This window comes from Neopsephotus bourkii, unplaced genomic scaffold (assembly GCF_033783945.1).
Source record: "Neopsephotus bourkii isolate Nb327-2 ecotype Australia unplaced genomic scaffold, CSIRO-AGI_Nbou_v1 NB_359, whole genome shotgun sequence".
Lineage (NCBI taxonomy): Eukaryota > Metazoa > Chordata > Aves > Psittaciformes > Psittacidae > Neopsephotus > Neopsephotus bourkii.
Window position 1 is genome coordinate 1,774,714 of NW_026900865.1, and position 24,019 is coordinate 1,798,732.

At 38.7% G+C, this 24,019-nt stretch overlaps 1 protein-coding gene across 11 annotated transcripts in view; it reads right to left on the minus strand.

The window, feature by feature from the left end:
• The window catches only part of USP15 (ubiquitin specific peptidase 15), a 60,319-nt gene extending 42,852 nt beyond the window's left edge, over window positions 1–17,467 (minus strand). For 4 of the 11 annotated variants that reach the window (XR_009724747.1, XR_009724748.1, XR_009724749.1 and 1 more), the window contains exons 1-2: window positions 17,297–17,463; window positions 466–593 (exon numbers count right to left, since the gene is read on the minus strand). Coding sequence is in view for 5 of the 11 variants with exons in the window: in XM_061348530.1 (XP_061204514.1) it covers window positions 466–593; window positions 17,297–17,385 (217 nt within the window). In the remaining 6 variants the exon portion in view is untranslated. Of the gene's footprint in view, window positions 1–465; window positions 594–17,296 lie in introns of all 11 variants that reach the window. The other 7 variants (XR_009724751.1, XR_009724750.1, XM_061348527.1 and 4 more) reach the window with 3 other exon arrangements.
• Window positions 17,468–24,019: the final 6,552 nt, after the last annotated feature.

Genomic DNA, 24,019 nt, shown 5'->3' on the forward strand with positions numbered 1-24,019 from the left:
TTCTTCAAATGTTCCAGATTCAGAGTAAGGGCTTGGGGCTCATTTACAAAAAGAAATTTTAGAGTTCAACTTAAAAATGTTATCTTAAATCAACCAATCTAGTTAAGCTAAAAAAAAAACCCACCAAAGAAAACAAAATCCCAAACAAACCAAAACCACACTTACTGAACTCAGGCTGTCTACTTAACTAAATTTCAACTCCCAAAGTATCCCAAAATATTATAAGCTAGTACTTTGTACATTATTAAATATTGTTACCATTGCAAAGAAGTTCCAATAATTTCATTTATGAAATTGTGATTTGTTAGGGGAATCTATTCCAGTTCATGGTCTCAAAAAACCAAAAAATTTCACTTTCATATATACTGAGACTCATTTACACTATCAAGTACAAACGATGAATAATCTGTGACAAATGTGCACTAATATTTAGTGTTGGCTTATTACACAATCGGATGCAGTTACCTTTGAGAAGTCCAGAATTATCAATAGGACCAGGGTACACATTCTGATCTCCCATCTGGTATTTGTCCCAGCTGTCAAAACCAACATATTTTTTCCACTGTTTGAACCAGCGACTATCCACTAGATACCTTAAATGGAAGAAGACACATGAGTTAGTTACTGGCACGTTACCACTTCCTACATTACCAATTAATTCATGTGAATGCACCTGTATTCATCAGTTTTGCAAAATGGCAAATGTTTTTCTGTCTGGTCTGCATTACCATCATCTCCTACCAACATGCGCTTTAACTGTGGGCAATTAAAGATCCCACTAATCACAGTAGGCCAAGTACAGTTTTGCAAGACTGCCAATACAGCATATCAGAATTTGAACAACGTTAAGTTAAAAAAAATATTTCCCTTTTTAACATGAAATAATATCAGTTTTAATTCCTGTCCTCAATTTGTGAATTCAGGAGATTCAAGTTAAGCTTATAATTAGACAGCACTTTAAAAAATGAGAGATAACTTTTAATAAAGCATTTTTTCCTGACAGAGTTTTATTTATAACATCCACATGCAAGCAAAAAAACTTCAGAACTCTGATGTCCTGTCAAGATACAGAAAGTGTGGTTTTCTTCCTTTGAGTCAGCATCAACACATACAGTAAATGCTCTGCTTTTGAGGCAGTACTAGATGTTCTTCCTACATATAATTATCAACTTCACACTTCCATATAAAGGGATATCTCTAAACTCAGCCCTACAGTATTTCTACCCAGATCAAACTGTTGCCAGTCTGTTTTTTATGAAGTCCAGCTATACCTACATCTTATATTTTTGTGTCCAGAATGTCTTTAAGACGCAAAATTTGTTGAGAGAGCCTCATATTTTATTATATATTTAAAAAAAAAAACAACAAAAAAACCACAATGACCTTCATGATTTCTCTTTCCTAGAAGTATCCGTTTCCTTCTGTCTGGTCCGGCCCAACCCTTTTTGCTGCTATCCTAGTACATGTCAGAGCATCACTATCAAGACGAAACACTGGGTCAAACTAAAGATCGTAGGTAATCCTCATTCTTTTCTCCAGCACTTGATTATTAAACTCTTATTTGCAGCATACCAGTGAACATGCTACTAAACCTTTAAGAGACCTCAAAACTTCCCGGTGATTCAAATACTAGTCTGCTAATACATACAGCTTTATTAGGCAATCATTCTGTAGGAGTTATTCACAAACACCAGGGTAAAACAGAGAAAAAAAACATTAGCACCCACAACTCTTGTAACCAAAGTAGTATAAAAACATTGCTTGAATATACATTTTACTGAATAGGTTTAAAACATATACATGAGTGGGGCCTTACATTTGTGCTTCTAAATGAGGCAACTCAATCAGAATTAACAAACCTAAGATATTTAAGTTTTGACTTATTTCTTCTTCTCAAGGTTTCTTTCTTACACACACAGATCAAGCCTGGAGTAAGCCTCCAGAAGTACTCCTAGGAAATCTTTGGTAAAGAAGGAATTACTACCAAGAAGTACTTAGTGAGTGGGATTCTTCATAGTCAATTTATCAGGTTTTCTTCTCAGTTAAGTCCCAATATTTCAGTTTCTACATAATATACTCTTGTATATAAGCATGTGAATCTGTAGGCAAAAGTCCTTTGGCAAGTTAAGAGGAGGAAGGCGTTAGATCACTATAGGTTTTCGGATGCTTAGTTCCCCTACTTTGCTTCAAAACCATCAAAGATTAAGGTCTCAAACAACTTTACAACATCCATGACAACAGCATCCTAATTCACATGGCAAACAGTCTTGATTCAAAATACAATTACAACAACATTAATAATGAGTCTGTGAACAAATTACTCCTAGTCTTAGCTTGTAACTACCTTAAGCAAACAAATAGTAAAGGCAGAGCTATGTCTCAAACAAAATTTCTCCTTTATTCACCAATGCCAGCTGTACCCTGGAGACACCAATGCAGCATGGTACATTTACCCTCCATATGCCAGTATAACACTTGGTCTGGTATCTATTCTACTATCACAACCTGTTACTACTGCTCAAGAGTAATCAACTACTATGAGTTGCTATCTCTTCCGAAACTGCTCTGTATACAACTTTGTCCTTGAACTTGCAACACACAATTACTTTCTGAAATTTTAGGCACATAATAAAGAAGTCAGAAAACAGCTTCAAACTGCTTTCTGAACCAAAACCATATTGAAAAAAATGTTAACGTAAATTAAGGAAATCCCACCAGGTTCGTAATGAACACAGCATGGTTGAAGGCCTGGTTCAGAAATATGTAATACTTAACATCATTGTGATTTTGCAATATTGAATCATTTTAAAGCAGCATGGCCAGGCACTAATATTTCAGTTATGTGGCAGTATTCCCTTGACATCCCGTTGCCCATGGCATGGGGGTTGGAACCAGAGATCTTAACGTCCTTTCCAACCCTAACTATTCTATGATTCTGTGACGTGTTTTATTTTGAGCATGTTTAGAATGCAATAGGAAACAACAGTGGACAAGGCTAAGCTGCATTAAAGATGGTGAAATTTGGACAAAACACAGTAAAAAAAAGATTAAAAATGCAGGCAATTGAAAAAATTAACATATTTAAACTTTATTAAGTCCTCAGTACAGGAAAGATACGGACCTGTTGCAGAGGGTCAAGGGGAGGGCCACAAATACTGTCAGAGGGATGGAGCACCTCTCCTGTAACAAACGGCAGAGAGGGTTGGGGTTGTTCAGCCTGGAGAAGGCTCTATGGAGACCTAGCAGCCTTCCAGTATTTGAAGGGAGAGACTTCTTAGCAGGGCCTGTTACAATAGGATGGGGGGTGATGGTTTTAAAACTAAAAGATGGAGGATTCAGGCTGGATGTGAGGAATACATTTTTTACAATGAGCATGGTAAAACACTGGCACGGGTTGCCCAGAGAGGTGGTGGCTGCCCCATACCTGAAGACATTCAAGGCCAGGCTGGATGTGGTTCTGAGCAACCTTATGTAGCTGCAGTTGAATGTCCCTCTGCTCATTGCAGGGGGGTTGGACTACATGACCTTTGAAAGTCCCTTCCAACCCAAACTATTCTGTGATTCTTTCTTTGTTTTACCCTTTTCCCAGCATTAATCTAGTTAAAATCTGTGGAAGTTCCAGGCTCACAGATACTTCACACTTCAAAAATCAAACTCATTCACTATGAATACACTGATTTCTTGACCACTTTTCATCATCTGCTGTTTGGTGAAGATATAAAAACTACCCAACAAAGCAGTGAGCATCTCAAAATAACTCAGATCTTTGTGTACAGAAAACCTCATTCTGCAACACAAGAAAATATCTAAGTAAAGCCTTACTGTTTTACTTAAAAGCCCTTTCTGAACTTAACTTTTCAGGTTCTCCTAACACAGTAGCAGATGAGCACTGCAGCAAAACCTATGAAACCATAAACCTTAAACTGTTGTGAAATCAAATGAGAAACAACTTCGACTGCACAAATGACCAGTTTGTGAGAACAGGCATATAATGTTATAATCTACAAGTAATTTAAAATTTGGCATTATCATTTGTTTAAAACAAGTATTAAAAAAAAATCAGACAAAAGCAAAGATACAAACTTTAAGACTTGCAAAGTCTCTTCAAAACACAATGTTTGCCATCACGCAATACACAAAGTGAAGTAACATTATGAGAGCTCCACACTATGCTTTAAATTATTTGGTATGGTTGCTACTAGATGCTTTCAATTCCATTTTTACTCTCATAAAGTCCTCCCCTAAGCAATATTGCAATAGGAGAGAAAAAACTTAAATTAGGCTTATATCTTAGAGAAATAACATCTACAGTCAATATTGAGATGCAGATGTCTTCAGATACAATCTGGCTCAATGAAGGCAAGAATGCTTTTGGATGTACAGACTCAGCAAGGAATGCAGAAAGGTTTTAAAGTCTTTTCTCTAACAGATTCTATGTCCAACTCATCCCCAAGTTATTCCATCTTCATCTATTACCCAGAAATGTGAGGGGGCTGGGGAGAGAATACAGCAGACAGAAGCTTGCAATAAGGAATTCAGCCTATTTAAAGATCACAAGTAAGAATTTAAGAATTCAGTGAAAAACCACAAAGATAGTCCACTTGAAAAATTCAGTAAGAGACAACAGATCTCTACAAATATTTTTTCAGCAAACAATAACTAACTTTTGCAGTTAAATGAGTGTTATTTTCTGTTTCCTGGAAGAGAAGAACAGACACTAGCCTATCATGGAAGTCTGAACTGGTAAAACCATTAAATAGGGGGACTTTATTCTACACAGTGCATATATAATTGAATATAGAGTTTGATATTAAATATAATTTTTTCTTTACCCTGAGTTTGCCAGATGAAGCCTGAGGTTACTGTAATTCTATCATTGGTATTGTGTCCTTTTTCTTTTTAAAGCACAAGTAGGAGCACTTCTTCCCACATTTGCAAAAATCCATTCTTTTATTCTGCCTATACAAATCCCAATTCCTTTTACAACGGCCTATTAGTATTTGACTGATTTTTCTTTAACAAATGGAAAGAAGTATATAGAATTTGATTAATCTGACATACCCTTGCCTTTTGCTTTATACACAAAGTTTTCACCCTTATGAACATATTCATGCAGGACAGCATTCTCACCTTTCTCTTCTGCTGAGGCTATCCAGCACTATTCCGTAATAGCCATAATTGTGTGCTTATGAATGTATTCACACTTATGTACCCATCCTACCATCAAATTTGCCAGCTCTGTCCCCTACTCTATCCTATGGCCTCTACTTTCTTGATCTGAATTTGAATGAACTATTAATATTAAAGAAGAAAAGCTATAATTTTACACAGAAGGGAAATAATCATATAGGCAAACTGCCCATTGTTTTAATTAATGCTCTAACAAAGTGCTGTTCCTCTAGAAATATACTACTTTTTGAATCCTTTGTGTTAAATATCTGATCATACACCAGTAACATAGTGATTAAAGAAAATTTTGATAATTGGACTTAACAGTGCAAGAAAGCTTGGGGTCCATCGCTCTAGATTTTAAATTACCTATTCTGACACTTCACCAACTTTATTATTCCACATCTAATTACTTTTGCCACCAACCAAATTTTGCTCTGCATGTGTCGTTACAGTTCTCTTTAACTGAAATGTTGTAACGTTTCTGTTTCCCAACACAAACTTGAAAAACTTACATCACTTCCCTTCAAATTTAGGAATCTGTACTTACTCAAAAAAGAGATTAGTATTTCTAGACTAAAAAGTTGAAAGGCCACAAGTCATGCAAGAATGTAAGCGTGATAAGAACTAAACACAGTCAAGTTCCTCCCATGGAAGGAAAATGCTGAAGGAAAACTGAATCGTCAAAAAATTTACATGAGGTTTGATGTTCTTGGAGCAAAGTCTGTCTAGTAATACAATGGAGAAAAGCAAAATGAAGAATGCATGACCATGAAAAATCCGACCGGTTTTCTTACTTAAATTCAGTAGTACTTTGCTTAAATTTAAAGTACTTTGTTAGACTGAAGCATTTTGGACATATGGACAAACCTGCAAGAAGCAACAAAAGAAGCAGCTAAATGGGTGCAAAACACTATTCTAAGACTGAATTCTGCAACTCTAAGTTTAAATCTATACAAACTATTTAAAGTTAATATCTGTAAAGTATAATTAAAATGGATTACTTTCAGACAAACAACAGCCTACATGTATTTTCTGCAAGATGCAGTCTACTGAAGATTATTGAAAAGAGTGAAAATGAAAGATCATTAAATCTATGTGTACTTTAGGGCAAAGCTTAATGCTTTGGTTAATATTGTCTGTAATATGAAGCAGTATATATCTATCCCTGTATTAATTTTTTCATAGAGTGAACAAGCAAGATCAATTTATTAGGTTAAGGAGCAAACAGGCCACTGCCAGTTCTCAGGATTTTTTACAGACCATATCACACTCTAATAACCAAACTGAAACAAAAATATTATAGATTTGATATAGCACTATACATCTTACTAGAGCCTACTGAAATACCTGCTGACCACAGATTATAGCTTATAAAAGTACTGCCTTGCTCACTATCCCAGTATTCAGCTCTAATATCCTTCATAAACAAAGCTAAGCAGGACTTATGTAAAGTCCAGTAACAAATTTATGTTTCATTTAGAGATAACTGCTTTTAACTGACTCAGGACCTATCAACATTGTTTAGACTTCTCCATTTACAGAATGATGGAATCCTTATTCTTGGACATACTGTTGAGAGCAAACTCAGTAGACGAGTTCCCACAGTGTTAAGGTAAATGCATTACATGCAAATGAAGGATTTATTGAATTTATACAGATAGGAAAAAAAATTACAGATTTTGAAAAATGTTAGCAGACACTGTAGTTGTGATTTCTTACGCTGGCTATGTGTATGTGTATGCATATATATGCATATGTATATATATTTTATACATATTAGGCATTTTAATGAGAATTACGCTATTTTTACTTCAATAGAAACCTGATACAGGTGAGAGACATTATTTTGAGTTCCTGTGGACTACAGTCACAGCAGCTGTAAACTTTTCTTAATCAACAAATGAAATATTACTTTTCCAATGAGATTAGGGAAACTTAAAACCTACATTCAAATGCCATACACTTCCCTCATGTTTATGCAAGGATATATTATGTTAAAGATTATGCTGCCAAAAAAAAAAAATTAATGCAATTACACCCTGCTCAGCTTACGGGATCAACCTGCTAAAGCACTTACATAGCTAAAATACAGACTTCTTTGCATTAAGGGGAAAAGTAAAAATCTGAAATTCATAAGACTATAGCTTTTGATCCTACATGCACATTCAATATAGCATTCTCACCATGATCAACAAGACTACTCATCTACACAAAACAGAGGAGGCAAAGTAACAAGGCAACTTATTGCGACACTGATGTAAAACTATCCATGATACAAGTTATAATGGCCACAGTACAATCAACCACCTGAAAACTATTACCTACCAGCCACATTCAGTAATTTAAGGCAGCAAGACATACCTCAAGTAAACGGAAGTACATCTGCTAAAACCTCATTTCTTAAGTAAGATTTGATCACTTTTTAGAGGAAGATTATTAAAAACTTGGCACACACGCACTTCAGACCAGATATGCTTCACCAAATATATGTTGCCCCGGATACAAAAATAGCATATCGTGCATTAGTAAAACAGAGACAGAAAATATCTATACATTGAACCTGGTGTAATGTTTTGCTTTTATTTTTGTTACGATTACCTAATGCAGGAAACAGTGTAATGTTACAGGAGTTTTTTCAACTGTGGACCTGACTAAGGCTACCCCAGGACACCTTAAAAAACATGCCCTACCCATTTTTTAAAACTATGGTTAAGAAACGTTTGTTACTTAACTCTGATGGAATCAACATGCCACTCTAGCAGGAAACACAAATTTTGCTCTATTAGATGTCATCACTCAAGCAATGAGCAGGATAACCAACCCATCACCTGGAGGGTTTGTAGTAGAGACTGAAGGAGAGATCTGTCTCAAATTTCTAGGTAAGCTGTTGAGCGTGGCAAACCTTAAGACACCTTCACAACAAGGTGAATGATTAAATCAGTAAATGCTTGACATTTACAGGCATTTCAAATAAATCATTCGTCTCAAACTGCTTGATGAAAACAGAAAACCCAAGTTTGGTCACTCAGAGCCACCAAGTTGATAACAGAAAAACATAAATTTTGGAATAAGAAAAACATGCATGTAGGATTTGTTGAAAATTACATGCAAATATGGTATTATAGCTATTAATATTACTGGAAATATTTGCACAGTCTAGTTAGTTTTATGAGTTTTCTCTTAATTGTATTACATAGCCTTAAAGCGATCTAAATTTTATTTGAGCACGTAGAATCAAAAACCTATAGAACGTGTTCATGAACATGTTCCCTGTTTGTCTGGCCTACTTCAGTACTATGCATTCATTTCTGAGTGGAGCTTCAGATTGCTTCATAAAATCTATCTGCTCTCATCTGTAAAATGTTCCTTACCTACCTGAAGCAGATTTATAATATACAAAGGAGAACTTATGCTCTCAAGTCTCCTGTAATGCCAGATGTGAAATAAAACAAGAGGAAATGGAATGAAGCTGCACCAGGGGAAGTTCAAAATGGACATCAGGAAAAGTTCTTCACTGAGCGGGTGGTCAGTCATTGGAAGAGATTCCTTGGGGAAATGGTCACAGTACCAAGTCTGTCAGAGTTCAAGGAACATCTGGATGACACTTAGTCATACTGTTTACTTTAAGCAGTCCTGCCAGGAGCAGGAAGTTGGCCTCCATGATCCTTATGGTTCCCTTCCAACTTGAGATAATTCTGATTCCATGAAAACTCACATCCCTCCAGAGCACAAGAAGAGCTTGTGTAGCGAAGGTCTATGCTACCTTTGTAGACATGCTACCTCATATAGCCCCTACAAAAAACAACATGGAGAAGACAGCTCACTGCTTATTCTTTGGGTCCCACTGAAGTGGGATGAAATGATGTTTATTTCTGGTATTTACACAAGACTGCTCATCTCTGTGATTAAGGACCATTAATCTAGTTCCTGGTTGTGTTCTTGTCAATTACTGGACTTAAGAGTTTCTCCAATATAATCTACAATTTAGAGAGTACTTCTGCTTGGATGCCAAGTGCCCACCAAAGCCACTCTGTCACTCCCCTCCTCGACTGGTAAGGGGAGACAAAATACAAGGAAAAGCTTGTGGGCTGAGATAAGGACAGGGAGAAATCACTCACCAATTACAGTCATGGGCAAAACAGACTCAACCTGGGGAAATCAGTTTATTACCAATAGAGAAGGGTAATGAGAAATAAAACCAAATCTAAAAACACCCCCTTCCTCACCTTCCTGCTTCCCAGACCAAACTTTACTCCTAAAATTTCTACCTCCTTTCCCCAAGGTGGCTCAGGGGTACAAGGAATGGTGGTTGTGGTCAGTTCATTGCTCACTGGTCTCCGCTACTTCTTCCTCCTCACATTCTTCCCCTGCTCCAGTGTGGGGCTCCTCCCACAGGAGACAGTCCTCCATGAACTTCTCCAATGCAAGTCCCTCCCACAGGCTGCAGTTCTTCATGAACTGCTCCAGCGCAAGTCCCTTCCACAGGGTAAAGTCCTTCCGGAATACCCTCCAGTGTAGGTCCCCCGCAGGGTCACAAGTCCTGCCAGCAAGCCTGCTTCAGCATGGGCTCCTCTCCTCACAGGGCCACAGTTCCTGCCAGAAGGCTCCTCCAATGTAGGCTCCCCATAGGGTCACAGCCTCCTTTAGCATCCCTGTGCTCTGGTGTGGGGACCTCCATGGTCTGCGGGTGGAGATCTGCTCTACCACAGACTCCATGGGTTGCAGGGGCACAGTTTGCCTCACTATGGTCTGCAGGGGAATCTCTGCTTCACCACCTGGACCATGTACTCCCTCCTTCACTGACCTTCTTCTGTCTGCAGTTGTTTCTTTCATATATTCTCACTTCTCTCCTCTGACTGCTGCTGCTGTTGTGCAGTTTCTGTTTCTTAAATATGTTATCCCAGAGCCACTACCAGTGTTGCTGATGGACTTTGACTGCAGGGGGTTGATATTGGAGCCAACTGGCATTGGCTCTACCAAACACAGGAGAAGCTTCTAGCAGCTTATCACAGAAGCCATCCCTGTAGCCCCGCCACTACCAAACCTTGCCACACAAACCCAATACAATTGGGTCAGTCAAAATTAAAAAAAAACAACAAACAACTGTCTGCTTATGAATGATCAACTACAGAGACCTGGAGCAGCTCAAAATGGCATTACTTATAGCCTATGAACACTAATTTACAAGAACAAAAGCATAAGCTATTACAATACTTGTAAATGCACCTTCATTTCCTAAAAATCCAACAAATAATAAAAATCAATAATCAATTTACGCAAGCTTTAAAATTCTACAGCTGCACAACCATGTATGAGCATTCATTCAACAAAAAAAAAAAATACTAGCAGAAAGGTTGCCAACTGATTTCTAAAATTCCCTCATGGTCTGTAACTTTCTCATGTAATACTGTACATTTTGATTTAATAAACCTTATTAACACACAATCAGCACCACAGAAGTATAATGACACTCATTCTTTACCTTAACATCCAGGCTGATAGAAAAACATTTGAAGGGTATGACTGTGATCTTGGTATTTCCCACTGCTGTCAAAAGCATTCTGAATTCATTCTTCAGTTACATACAGACTGAATTAAACAATATGTAACCTAGATTTACTTATACTGACTGCTAGGTCAGCCCTTCCACTTCAAAATCAAAACAGTTAACTTCAATATGCAGTAAAAACACTTCATAGACGTACACTCCATCACTGTGTACTACTGGGACATTGTATCTTCTGAACACAAGCTATTTCACTTTTAACACCAAAAACTGTGCAAATTGTCCAGAGAGAAAAGTGAGGATACTGTGAATGAGTACAGATGAAGCAATACCGAGGACAAAGTGGAATAACTGTGTTGCTGAAAGCAAATTAGGACTCCTGTTTAAAGGCACAGCATCCAACTTTTGTTCTTGCACAGCTGCAACTATAAGAAAGGTGAAAATGTGTTTGTACCTGTATTTCTACTCCTGTATTTCTACTAGCCGAAAGTGCTTAACTAGGCACACTCATGATTAATAGATGTCTTCAAAATCCTATTTTCTTTCAGGATTAACAAGTTCTTGAAAGTTCAATATAATTATGATTATTCTACTCTAGCACATACAAACCAAACCATCATTCTATTAAAAATGTAGGTAAATCCACAAGAAAAAGATCCAGCAGACAGACAGAAAAAAAATATATCACTTAGCTCCCATTTTTAAGAAATCTCAGTGTAAATATTTCCAATCCACTTCAGAAATCAATCCTCTGTTCCACTAAATGTGCTGAGATTATTTTAAGTCAACTACTCAAATTCTCCCTACAGCTCCCCATGCTCAGTTGCTACAGTGCGCTGCAATAGTCTAAGCAGCACTTCACACATACCAAGAGGCTGACCAAAAAGCCTGATTTAGCCAAAATTAATGGACTTCATTTTAAAGTTAAAAGTTCAGTACGAGCATTACATTAATAACCATGTAAGTAATTTGCATTAAACTTACAAATTTTTTCATTTAAATAGACTTTTCATTAAAAAATAATCTAACTCCTAAATCAATGTTTGACTTCCAATTTCCTGGCAAAAAGCCTGACACAAACATGATTTTGAATTTAACATGCTCTCACCCTGCCCAATCAATTAACAGAAGAAAACTGCACCTACACATTTCCCTTGCATTCTCCCAGAACAATTTTAAACAGACCATTTTCTATATCTTCATAAGCTGCTGGTGAAATGCTGCACCATTCCACATGCAATGAGACAAATCTAATGCAAAATTTCAACCGCAAAATTCTAAAGACAAAAATCAGTAAATTCAACCCCACTTAAAAGAAAAAGCAGCCAAGTTTCAAGTCTATCCTTGGAACACTGATGTGGTGTTCTTTCTCATATGAAGCCATCAGAACAGCTTAGAATATTATTCCAAATGTTACTGAGATACAGGCCCATAACATCTCAATATGCTCTCAGTGAAATCAAGCAAAATATTCTATTAATGTTCAGCCTAGGTTCTGTTCATGTACAGGTCAATGATGAGCGATTAAATGTGGAAAACACTGAGAAGGGCACAGCGTAAAATGCTATTAAAGCTACGCACTTCAACATCAAGGTTATCATCAACAACGGGCACTGCAGGGTTTTTAGGTAGGGCTACATAAGTCTGTTCATCAAGATTCATGAGTTTTCATTGCAACCAGAATTAAATGCTTCTATATTTTTGCTGAGACAATTCTTTAAATACACTTCTGGAGGGGAAACCCTTTAAGGTTGAACATTTTGAATCTACCAATCATTCACCAGGAAGAATTTTTACCCCACTTAAATTTTTCCCTTATTTTCTTCAGTGACTGAGTTTTACAATTAAAAAGCCAAGAAAATTCCCACAATGCAAAAAAAAAAAAAAGGGGGAAAAAAGATAGTATCTTCTTCACCTTCCAAAAGATGCAAGCGATGGATAACAACAGTACTCCCTCTGGACTCACCAGAAGAGATGTGTCTCAGAGACATGTCTGAATGAACCCAGAATACTATACTCCAGTAGTTTTCATGCTTTGCAGGTCTTAGAAATCAAGAACAGATTAAGAATCTCTCATCACTCTGTAAAGTGATGACTGGCACCAAAATTCATTGGCTAGCAGGGCTGGAAATCAGCATCTTTATTCTGGTCTAATCCTGACTAGCTTCAGTTTACAGTGTCTTAAATCTTTATCTGCTCAGCTGAAAATCCTTATCTTACAAGACATGTTCTTGTGTAAGTAATTCCAGCACAGGACTCAACATTCCACCAAAACAAAGGCCCTTAAAGCTCTACTCTGAAAGGCAAAGCTGCCGCTTTCCCTATTAAATTTTAAGAATTCTTTAATTCCAAACGAACACCTTCTGTGACATGTGGACACCAGAACTGGACAGTATGAATGGTTTCACTAATATAATAACTGTATACAGTATACCTTTGTACTGCTAATCAGCATTCCCTATTCAAACATCTAAAGATTGCTTTTGTTCCCTTAGCCACCAAATAAACTCCTTGTGAGTTATTTGTCCACCGTAATAGCCCAATTATTTTCCATGTCATTGCTTTGTAAAACACAAGTAACATCTACAGACTCATCTGCTCACAAATTGCTATGGCAAGCAGTAGACAAAAGAAGCACAGTGGAGAAATTCTGGGAGAAAGAAAAAAAAATGGTGAAACTGACTGCTAAGGCTCTGCTGTTAGCCATTATTAGTCACTACTACCCACTGTAAGTGAACTGTTTATTAGCAGGTGATACGTAAAGGTGAAAAACATGGTCTCACATTCTAGCGCATGGACAGCCGATGGGTGAAGGAGGTAGTAAAGAGCATGAAAGCATTTGTAATGTCAAAGAATCATAGAATAGTTAGGGTTGGAAAGGACCTTAAGATCATCAAGTTCCAACCCCCCTGCCATGGGCAGGGACACCTCGCTCTAAACCATATCACCCAAGGCCTCGTCCAACCTGGCCTTGAACACTGCCAGGGATGGAGCATTCACAACCTCCTTGGGCCTCCAGTGCCTCACCACCCTAACAGGAAAGAATTTCTTCCTTATATCCAATCTAAACTTCCCCTGTTTAAGTTTGAACCCATTACCCCTTGTCCTATCACTACAGTCCCTAATGAAGAGTCCCTCCCCAGCATCCCTATATGCCCCCTTCAGATACTGGAAGGCTGCTATGAGGTCTCCACGCAGCCTTCTCTTCTCCAGGCTGAACAGTCCCAACTTTCTCAGCCTATCTTCATATGGGAGGTGCTCCAGTCCCCTGATCATTCTCGTGGCCCTCCTCTGGACTTGTTCCAACAGATCCTTGTCCTTTTTATGTTGAGGACACCAGAACTGCACACAATACTCCAAGTGAGGTCTCACTGAGACATCTCTAAGAAAGCCATAGAAGTACAAGAACTACAAGGAAAGCATGGCTGAAAGCGGTCTTAAAGATAAAGACAAGAAATCTTACTTCAATATATAGAGGATATTACAGATATATTCACATGAAATCACACACAAAAATTGACAGAGTCTTCATCAGCTTCTTAAGAGAACTGTTCCAAGATCAGTAAGTTTCAGTACTGCAAAAATCTACCTCAGTGACACTGAAGAAACAGAATAGCTTGGCAAGATTCTTGAGAATATCACTGCAGCTACAAAGGCATTAAATAACATCATCAAAACTAGTTGGTCATGCAAATTATGCAGTGGCTAAAAAAGCTGATGAACATCAACAGTTCTTCAGTTTCTGAGAGAAGATACAGGAAGACACTGAGTTCAAGCTTCTCTGCAGCTGTAAGAACTAGTATTTTTTGTCTTTCTAGATGACAGGTTAAAATCTCCACAAACAGTAAATATTGCTCCTCACTCTCCAAATACTAGTAGAATTTCAAAACCCTACAGAGAAGTAATCATATACTCTAAAGCTATGAGATACAGAATGAAATGCAGCACTACTTCTCTTCCAAAACAGAATTCTAGGTCTTTCAACCACAGAACTTGAAGGTTCTCTAGATAATATTGCAAGAAAACAGACTTGTATAAAATTCAAACTCCACAGAATGACTATGTGGTGTGCTGACTAACAAAAACATTTTTTAAAACAAAACATTTTTTAAAAACATCTGATAAATCAAGGGTGATCTTGCTTGGAAAAGTTTAAATTTTACGTTTATTTAATGTCTGTTTAGAAAAATAGGGCAAATGCAGCGATGGCAGTATCTTCAATCTCTCCTAGTTTAAGAATTTAATTTATTAACCGCCCATAAATGAATGCAAAACAGACCATGGGATAAGCTAGCCCAAAATTTTGTGTCTCAGGACAGGACAGTCAAATGATGCTACCCTTTTCTGTCTGTTGAAGCAATGTATTTTAACCTATACTATCCCCAAGCTACTCTTAAAAACATCCTACAGAATATCTCACGTACAAATTCTACAGTTTGCTAAACTGCCTGTCCAAAGGTGGGGTTTTTATTCTTTCAATTCTTTTCTAACTCTAAAAATGTTGGATTTCAAGTCAGTTTCATTTCTTTCTCTCTGCCAGCGCACATGAAGAACTAATGAAGAAATTCAATGCCCTCTTTATAGATATGACTTGCCTTTCTTTGCTCTATTCTTTAATTCCTTTTTTCTTACAGGAAACCCCCAAAGCCTTATATTTTCCTTATATAGCTTATTGTTCTGTACACTATAAATTCTGAAAAGCATGGACAAGACTTTCAGCATAAGGCAGTATTTTTAAAAGGAATGCATTTTAGTGCTTAAAAGTTCAAAGCTGATACAGTATTGTTGACATTTTTTTCAGCAATATTTACTATTGAATGAATGAAAGCTGTAATTCTGAATCATGTCTCACAGCACTTGAACTGTTTTGTTTCCTTACAGATGTCCTGAAAGATCGAAAAGCTATTGACAAAATACCTCTGAAAAAGCATTCAGACTAAAAAATCTGTTAATTTGTGAAGTTCAATACATAGCTCTAAGTATAAAACCTATGAACACACATGTATACACATTTATGTTGCTAGAACAGTTCACGAGCCAGAGTTAAAAGGACTTTGCCATAGCTTACTCAACCTTCAAACATTTGATTAATATCAGTGTTATTTTCACAGCTAGATATATAGAAGCTTTTCCTTAACTGATTTTTTCCATATTAAAATATTTAATGTACTAAAAAAAAATAATGCAGTAAACTTACTGTTTTAGCCATCACTTTAACTTGTCATAAAGTTACTTTCACTTTGAATAATATTAACTATTTGACACATTTCTGTAGTACCTGGGAAGTACCCAACAGAACCATTAAAAAAAATATTATAAAGACTACAAGTCTAAGCACCCTTTTACTACTGCTGGTCATTTTCAACACTACCATGTGAATTGATTTCCTTTATCTACTTGCTCAGATTTTTTTTTTTTCAGTTTAAAAGCAGTCTGCTCGTATGCCAAAACTGAACATATACTCAGCAGTATCTGAATAATGCATCAGAATGTATGCTTCTGACACATGCTGCAGTATCAACACTGTTAAATATAGTCTTTTATAGAACTGAAACAGAGTGATGACAGCTGAAATGAGGTGGGCAAGTTCTACTTTTGTGTATTCATACTTAATTTTCAGTGAGTTAATGCTTCAGCCTTTGTCTTTGGGTGACAGTTTCACACAGGAAGAGATGAAGAGGTTGAGCGGTGGAAAAAGCCTCAGTTCCTCCCCCTCTAAAAAAAAAAAAAAAAGCCCTGTTTCCTAGCCTCAGAGAACTACAACTACAGGAGCTCAATTACCAAATACACACTAGAAAGGCGTTCAGGTAACTTAAATCTTTTCAACCATGGATTATTCTGCCGTCAATCTGGATGGCATAAGAGATATTTTCTGGCTGACCAAGAAAATAAACGTTTTTAAACGTTTGCTGTGGAACAAGTACCACAAGGGTTCATGTGCACCTTCGAGGGCTGTTTCTTCAACACTTGACACGTACAGAGACAAAATAAAATGAACACTTATCACAGCCGCGGACGGGCCTCAAGACACTCCACCGCGGGTGCAGATATTATTTCTGACAACTTGAAGGTGACGCCAACACCGTTTCAGCCTGGATAATGGCACAACGCCTGGCAACGGGGCTCCTCTCCCTCGCCCCAATCCTTGTTTCAGGTCTTCTCCCCGACGGGCTCCGAGCTCCTCGCCTCCCAGGGCCGACACCCGGCACCGCGCCCCGCCAGTCACGCCGCTTCTTCCCCTCCCCCGCCCGGCAGGGAGCTGACCTCGGTGCCTGCCCCCGCCGGGCGCCTCAGCGGCGCGGTGCGACGCTGGCCACCACCAGCAACCCAAGGCCGAGCCGAGGGCCCGCCGCACCGCGGTGGCCGGTGCCCTCCCGACACCGGAGGCACCGGGGCGGCGGGGAGAGGGAGGTGGTGCTGCCGCCCTCAGCCAGTAACCCACCTATTCCCCACCCAGACAGACCGAAGGGCACACAGGGGCCAAGCAGCTCCCAGGAGTGGGAGCTGAGGGAAAGGAGGTCGGTCTTCGGTCTCTCCTCCAGCCAAGCGGCACCGGGGGCGGAGGGTGCCGCCCGCACCGATCAGCTAGCCCGCCCCCCCCTCCCGCCCCTCCCTCACCAGGTGTCGCCCTTGCGGAGAGCGGTTTTGAGCAGCGCCGCGACGTCGGTGCGCTGTGTCTCCAGATCCGCCGCACCTCCCTCCGCCATCTTCTCCAACCGGCAGCAACGCTAGCGGCGGCAGCAGGGGCAGGAACGGGCCGCGCTGCATGCTGGGAGTGACGCCGACCGGGAGACGCCCTCGTCCCCCTCCCTTCCCAGAATCCGCAGGGCGGGGACCGATGGCAACCTGGGGAGTTGCAGCGCCCCCTAACGGCCAGGAGGTCTTTTGGCTCATTGCCCGGAACGGACGCGCATGCGCACACTGCCGGCTGGGTCGCGGAGCTGTTTCACCGGGCAGCCGTGTTCTGCTAGGGGAGCCTAGGGGCGCTGGCGCGGAGCGGGCTATGGGGGTGGATGGTGCCTCGGGGTGCAGGCGGCCGCAGGGGCTGCACGGCGGCCTGGGCGGCGCCACCCCTGCTGTGTGGCGGCGTTGGGTTGGCCTGCCCGCCCGAGGGCAGTGCTGCCGGTGCCGGACGGTATGCCGGCCGCAGTCCCGGTGGCGCGGGCCCGCTTGGGCCCGGTGCGGCCGCGAGGCCTGGCGGCTGCCCCCCACATGCTCGGCTTTCCCGGCGTGATCTGAGTTGTGTCTTGTGAGGCCGTGGTCTGAAATGAGTCAGGAGATATTTTTTGTAAAATGAGGAAGTGTCTCCTTCGAGACGTTGCCTTCTGTGCTCTAAGTTATGCTTAGACGTAATTAGACGCCGTATGCCTTGCTAACAGATGAGTGGTTTGGCCTCCTATAATTCATATAATGGTGTAGTCTGTAGTATTGTGCAAATACTGTTGGGAATTAAAACAGGCTGCGTGACTGCATTAACTTTCCCAGGCCTTTGCAGAAACCAGTGGATAATGTGTTTGTCTCAGCTGCTCTTACCTGAACCTTGTACAAACAGTGCAGCCTGTTGTTCGGCACTTCACCAAAAAAATAAATGCATGTATTACATTAACAGAGTTCTCTCTGTCTTGACACTTGCACATAGATTTCATAAGATCAAAATTGTGTCGAAATTTTAGGCTGTGGTGCTGGTTACAGGTGTCTGACAGTTTGTTCTGGTAGATCTAGCTGATACATCTATAATATGTGTAATTGTGTACCTAGCCCCTTCCTCCACCCAAATCATAGCATGCTAAATTGTATGACTAACACTAGGAATATATCTTAGGCTGCCAGTCATATATTATAAGCTATTAAGCATTATTAGCTAATTAGAACTTAGCATGCAGCTGTTATAAATAGCACTAAAGCTTGCTCTTTATATATACACACAGCAAGAAAGAGAATGGAAGTATGGCTCTTACGCAACCGTGTTAGTCCAAAGCTAAGAAAATATTTTGCCAGGATTATCAGTAAAGATGATGGTGTTGAAATAAAAGCAAAATCAGGATTTGTGGCTGGAAAGGGAGCATGGAAGTGAAACCAAATTTATAAGTAAAACTTGCAAGAGCTTAGAGGGACTTGTGATGACATTCATGGCTTCTCTAAGGGTTGGAATATGAGATTCCACGAGGAGGGGCAAGCAAGTTACGTTGAGAGCTATGGAGCTAATGGCTGCATTTCTTAAGAGGAAAGAAAACTGAAGTAGACAAGAAGGAGGTTTCCAGCCACTTGAAGAGTAAATTTCTGGATTAGAATCTGAGAGTCTGGAAAGAAGTGTGACACTTTCCCACCGTCTGCACACCAGGTCTTGACAAATAAGGACAACAGTGTTTTAAACCCTGAGAATTTTCTGTGTGCCAAACTTGAATTTTTGCAAAAAGAAATTTATATTTTCATAGAAATTTGGAGGAAAATATTTCTCAATCCATGATGCTGGTAAACAGCTTCATTGCCCAGCAATCTGTAGTAGGACTGACAACAGTTTACTTTGCTAACAGGTTCACCTGGAGCCACCTATACTTTTTGGGTTGCATAACTGCAGTTACTAGCTGAAAGGTCTCCTATTCCTGGATTCAGTCTATTTGTAGAAACGGATACTAGACACATACTAGGTACTATAAATACTAGACAGAAAAGCATATAATGTGCCACCTGCAGCAGAGCTTTGTCTAGGAATTGCAAAGGAGACACAAGAGTAGGTAAGTCTCCTGGGGCTGCCAGTGCTTCACAAGAAGCAAGTGTGCCTTTCGAAATAGAAGAGCATCCTGAGCATGAGAAAAACCTTCCTCTACACAAAAATCTTGGAAGATGCCAGTTAAAGTCCGTATTTTTAAAAAAGCTTTCTGATCTATCAAGGAATTGTTTCCAAGTGCCTTTATCCTAGAGAGTGCTGAGGATGTTAAGATTTTAAATCTGGGAAGCAGCACTGGAGATATTGATTAATGACCTACCCTCTCTGATGAAAACCAGGCATTCGTACTATAGATTTATGTCTTAACTGGCTTTGATGGAACCAAATGTAGGATATTGTAAAGCTAGCTGAGGTAGCAGGCTTTCCAGTAACTATTGGGCCTCCATCCTTACCTGAGTTTATTGCTATCAGATGAATTTTTATAAACCATGCTTTTTGTGGTTCTAAACATCGATCCCCCCCAAAGGATGCAATTAATACAATGTATAGCAGCACAGACATTTGGCAAATGGTCTGCAGATAGCAAGCTGTGGGCATTGATGATTTTATTGATTACCATACAGCATAAGTTTCAGGCTCTCACTTATGGTCTTCAAGTCAGTTACTGGACTTGGCTAAAGAAACTTTGAATACGACTTGATCTCTCTGCTTCTCAATGGTGCAAACTTGCATACACAATAAATTACACAGAAACGACAGGCAGCTGTAAGTCTCACAGGCACTACAGAAAAACTAACTTCACTTCTAACCTCCTTCCTATCTGATGGAATTATAAAACTCTCTGAAACAGTTTAATAAAGAAGGTGAGACAGCAGAAATAAAAGTGGACTAAATTGCACAATGGCAAGATAAAGCAGGACTACTGTAAGGTAAACATAAGAGGGAAAAAACACAAAAATTCAGTACTAACGAAGATCATAGTAGAATCATAGAACAGTTAGGTTTGGAAAGGACCTTAAGATATCTAGTTCCAGCCCCCCTGCCATGGGCAGGGACACCTCACACTAAACCATGTCACCCAAGGCTCTGTCCAACCTGGTCTTGAACACCACCAGGGATGGAGCATTCACAGCTTCCTTGGGCGACCCATTCCAGTGCCTCACCACCCTTACAGTAAAGAACTTCTTCCTTATATCCAATCTAAACTTCCCCTGGTAAGTTTGAACCCGTTACCCCTTGTCCTATCACTACAGTGCGTAATGAATAGTCCCTTCCCAGCATCCCTATAGGCCCCAGTCCGACACTGGAAGGCTACTATGAGGTCTCCACGCAGCTTTCTCTTCTCCAGGCTGAACAGCTCCAATTTTCTCAGCCTGTCTTCATACAGGCGGTGCTCCAGTTCCCTGATCATTCTTGTGGCCTCCTCTGGACTTGTTCCAACAGTTCCATGTCCTTTTTATGTTGAGGACATCAGAACTGCACACAGTACTCCAAGTGAGGTCTAATATGAGCAGAGGGGCATGACCTCCTTCCACTTGCAAGATGGGGAGCCCAAGGGAGCATGGGATGAATGATGGACAGAAGCAGCTAAGAATATGCTTTTTTTTTTTTTTTTTTTAAGAGAGAGAAATGTGGAATAAATTTGAAAGAGAGGTGGGGAAATAACATGTAATTAAGATGCCCATTTCTGTGCTCGATGTAAACCCATAACTGCAGTGTAGTTTTTGAGTTGTTTTCCTCCTAATCCACTTTGTGCATAGTTTGCCCCTTTCATGTAGGCTGAACATAAACAGTTTCCATTCTTTTTTCACCTGGATGAAATTACAATTACTAAGTATTACTGAAATAGCACATTTTTGTTGAGATAAGAAAAAAAAATCATAGTTTTTTATTTAGTTGATTTAATCAGACTTACATTTTTAATACTTTTTTAGTATTACCAAAAGTAATACTACATTAGTATTTAAACTAAGTTTATTTTTTAATTTTTAAGTATCTTTAATTTTTATTTTTTATATTTAATTTATTAATTTTAATTTTAATTTTTAAACTTTTAATGTTTATTTATCTTTACTATATTACTTAGTATTAACTTAATATTAATATTAGGACTAGTATTACCAAAAGGATCTTTCAAATAAGACAAGAGTATAGACTCTTGGATAACGGAGTGTTAGTTTTTAAACGTGTAACATGGCATGCTCAGTTGTCTTTTACCTTCTTATTTTTATGTAGTAAATCTAGGATGAGGCATCCTTGGACAAGTCAGAAAGTTAATAGATCCAAATATAGGGGAGTGAAGATATAGAAGAGTTTGGTGGGATCAACGAGTGTGTCCCAGAAGTATTCTCAATTTAATGACAATGGAAAAGACAGTCTTTTTGCACTACTCCAATTTAGGATTTTTAAATATTGAGAAGCATTCTTGGTTGGTTTTGTTTGTTTGTTTGTTGTTTTTTTTTTTTTTTAGATTTTCTGAAGAATGACTTCAAATAAACTACAAAAAATTAATCAGCTAAATATGCTATTTAGAAATATTAAAACAATGTTTAAAATCAACAAACGTAGTTAATAAATTGTACTTTTATTGATTAAGCATTTGTTCAAGATACACTGGAATATTCAATTCTAATGACCTAGGACTTAAAAAAGAATGTTTGAAAAATAGCCCTTGTCTATCATCTGATTTTAATCAGATATTAATTTAAGCAATACTCATTTTCAATAAGAGAAAATTACTTCCCATGTACTTAAGTCAATGCTTTTATTTACAGAAATCTTTTTCCAAATTATTACAGATTAGTTAACCTTTGCGTATCTCTTTAAAAAATGTTTTTCCTTTAAGGATTTTAAGCACCAAAACTAATTTAACAGATAAGATGGCAAGAGGTTTTCTCTATGGTTGGCAGATATGTCAAAACTGTTATCAACGGCTATATTTGATTCAAACATTAGAATGAATCCAAATTTTCCGCTGTATGGTTGCTAAATAAGCTCTTTGGTTTTGAAGGCAAGAGGTAAAATTAAATATATTAACTATGCTCAAAACATGCCAACTAATACAATTCAAGAGGCATGAGTTTTAAAAGGATGATTCATAATGTAGGCTCTAAGCACTAGCTGCTGAAGGCATAGGCAATCTGAACAGAGTGTAGAAGTTAGGGTTTGTGAGGTTTGCACATTGTGTGCTAAAAATAGGCTGCTGTTCTATAAAAACTAGTTGATGCTTAAGTGGAAGGAGATAATAGTAAGATTTATAGCAGGACCTAATATAGACAATGGACAAGTTGTAGAAATCAATATTGTTGGTATAGTATGCTTGTTTCAGCATGTTATTACTGCTTGGCTATCTGAAATTTGATAAACTGGTATTCATTTCATTAACTAAGTATCACAGAAACCCGATAGAACGTGGACCAATACACCAATGTGGGATTTATTAGAATGACTTCAGATTTTACCTGCACAAATGTGTATGTATGACACATACATGGCTGACCATTAAAGAAATCCTCGTTTAAAGTAATTTTTTTTATACATGGTATGTAAAATTCCATAAAGGCATATTTTAATACTGTAAATTATAGATAAGTAGTTTCTGCTTTCTTTTATGAACTTCCTTTGGAATAAAGCATTACCTTTAGAATAAAACCATTACTCTGGAATCTGATGAGACTTAGATTGACAACTACATGAACATGAACATGATCTTGACAAAGCAGAAAACTTTCAAAGTAGAGTGTCAGTGGATCAATAAAAGGAAATGTGAAATATTTTGACTGATAAATATTTTTACTGAAAAATCTCAGACATAGAAAAATGTTATAAATTGGGAAATTCCTATATTGCTGCTCTGGCACTGCAGGAAAAGCTGCAGGAGCATTTGGTGATAAGAAATATTTTTAGTAGAGCAGTAAAAAGTACTAATTTCTATAAATGTCAGTGTTGTCCCTCGCTGAGTGTATATAGGAATTATCAAGAAGTAGTAATTCGCATTAAATTGTGGTGCACGAGATCCAGCCATCCTGGAATCTGTTACACAAAAAGCGTCTTTTACCTTCTGTGCTGGGATCAGACTGCCCCTTGTACAAGGGAAAGTGACTTCCAACCTGGTGTGAGGTGGAGCTGTCAGTGGTAGGGGTCAGCAAGTGTTTATTTGGCTAATGAATAGATTGGAGGCTGGCCTCACGAGCACCTTAGGAAAAATGGTAAACTGTTTAAAACATTCTCTCCTTGCTGTGAGAACAAGACAGCTTTTTACAAGTCTATTCTCCCCAAACGCAATGGGTTATTTTACTTAGTGTCAGTAATTCAACATTTAAATGGTATTTCCTTTAGAAATAATAATATCTGGCCCTCATAAAAGCATATTACATACTTCAGCACGATTTTAGAGTGTGAAAAATTGAAAGCATTTAGTACTTTAAGTCTCAATAAGTATTATGCTACATTTTTAATAATTCGTTTCATAGGCAATATATTAAAGAAGGAAAACGAGGAATAAAGAAAGCCTTTTCTTGATGACTTGTGGGGTGTCTATGCCTACGCATGGGTGTAAATCTCCTTCTAGCAGCCCCTATGGGTTTCTTCACCAGCTGGTTTGTATCCTTAGCCAAAGGTCTTCCTCTGCCAAGGGGGAGGAGAAGAGTCATCTGCACAGCCAGGAGGGAAAG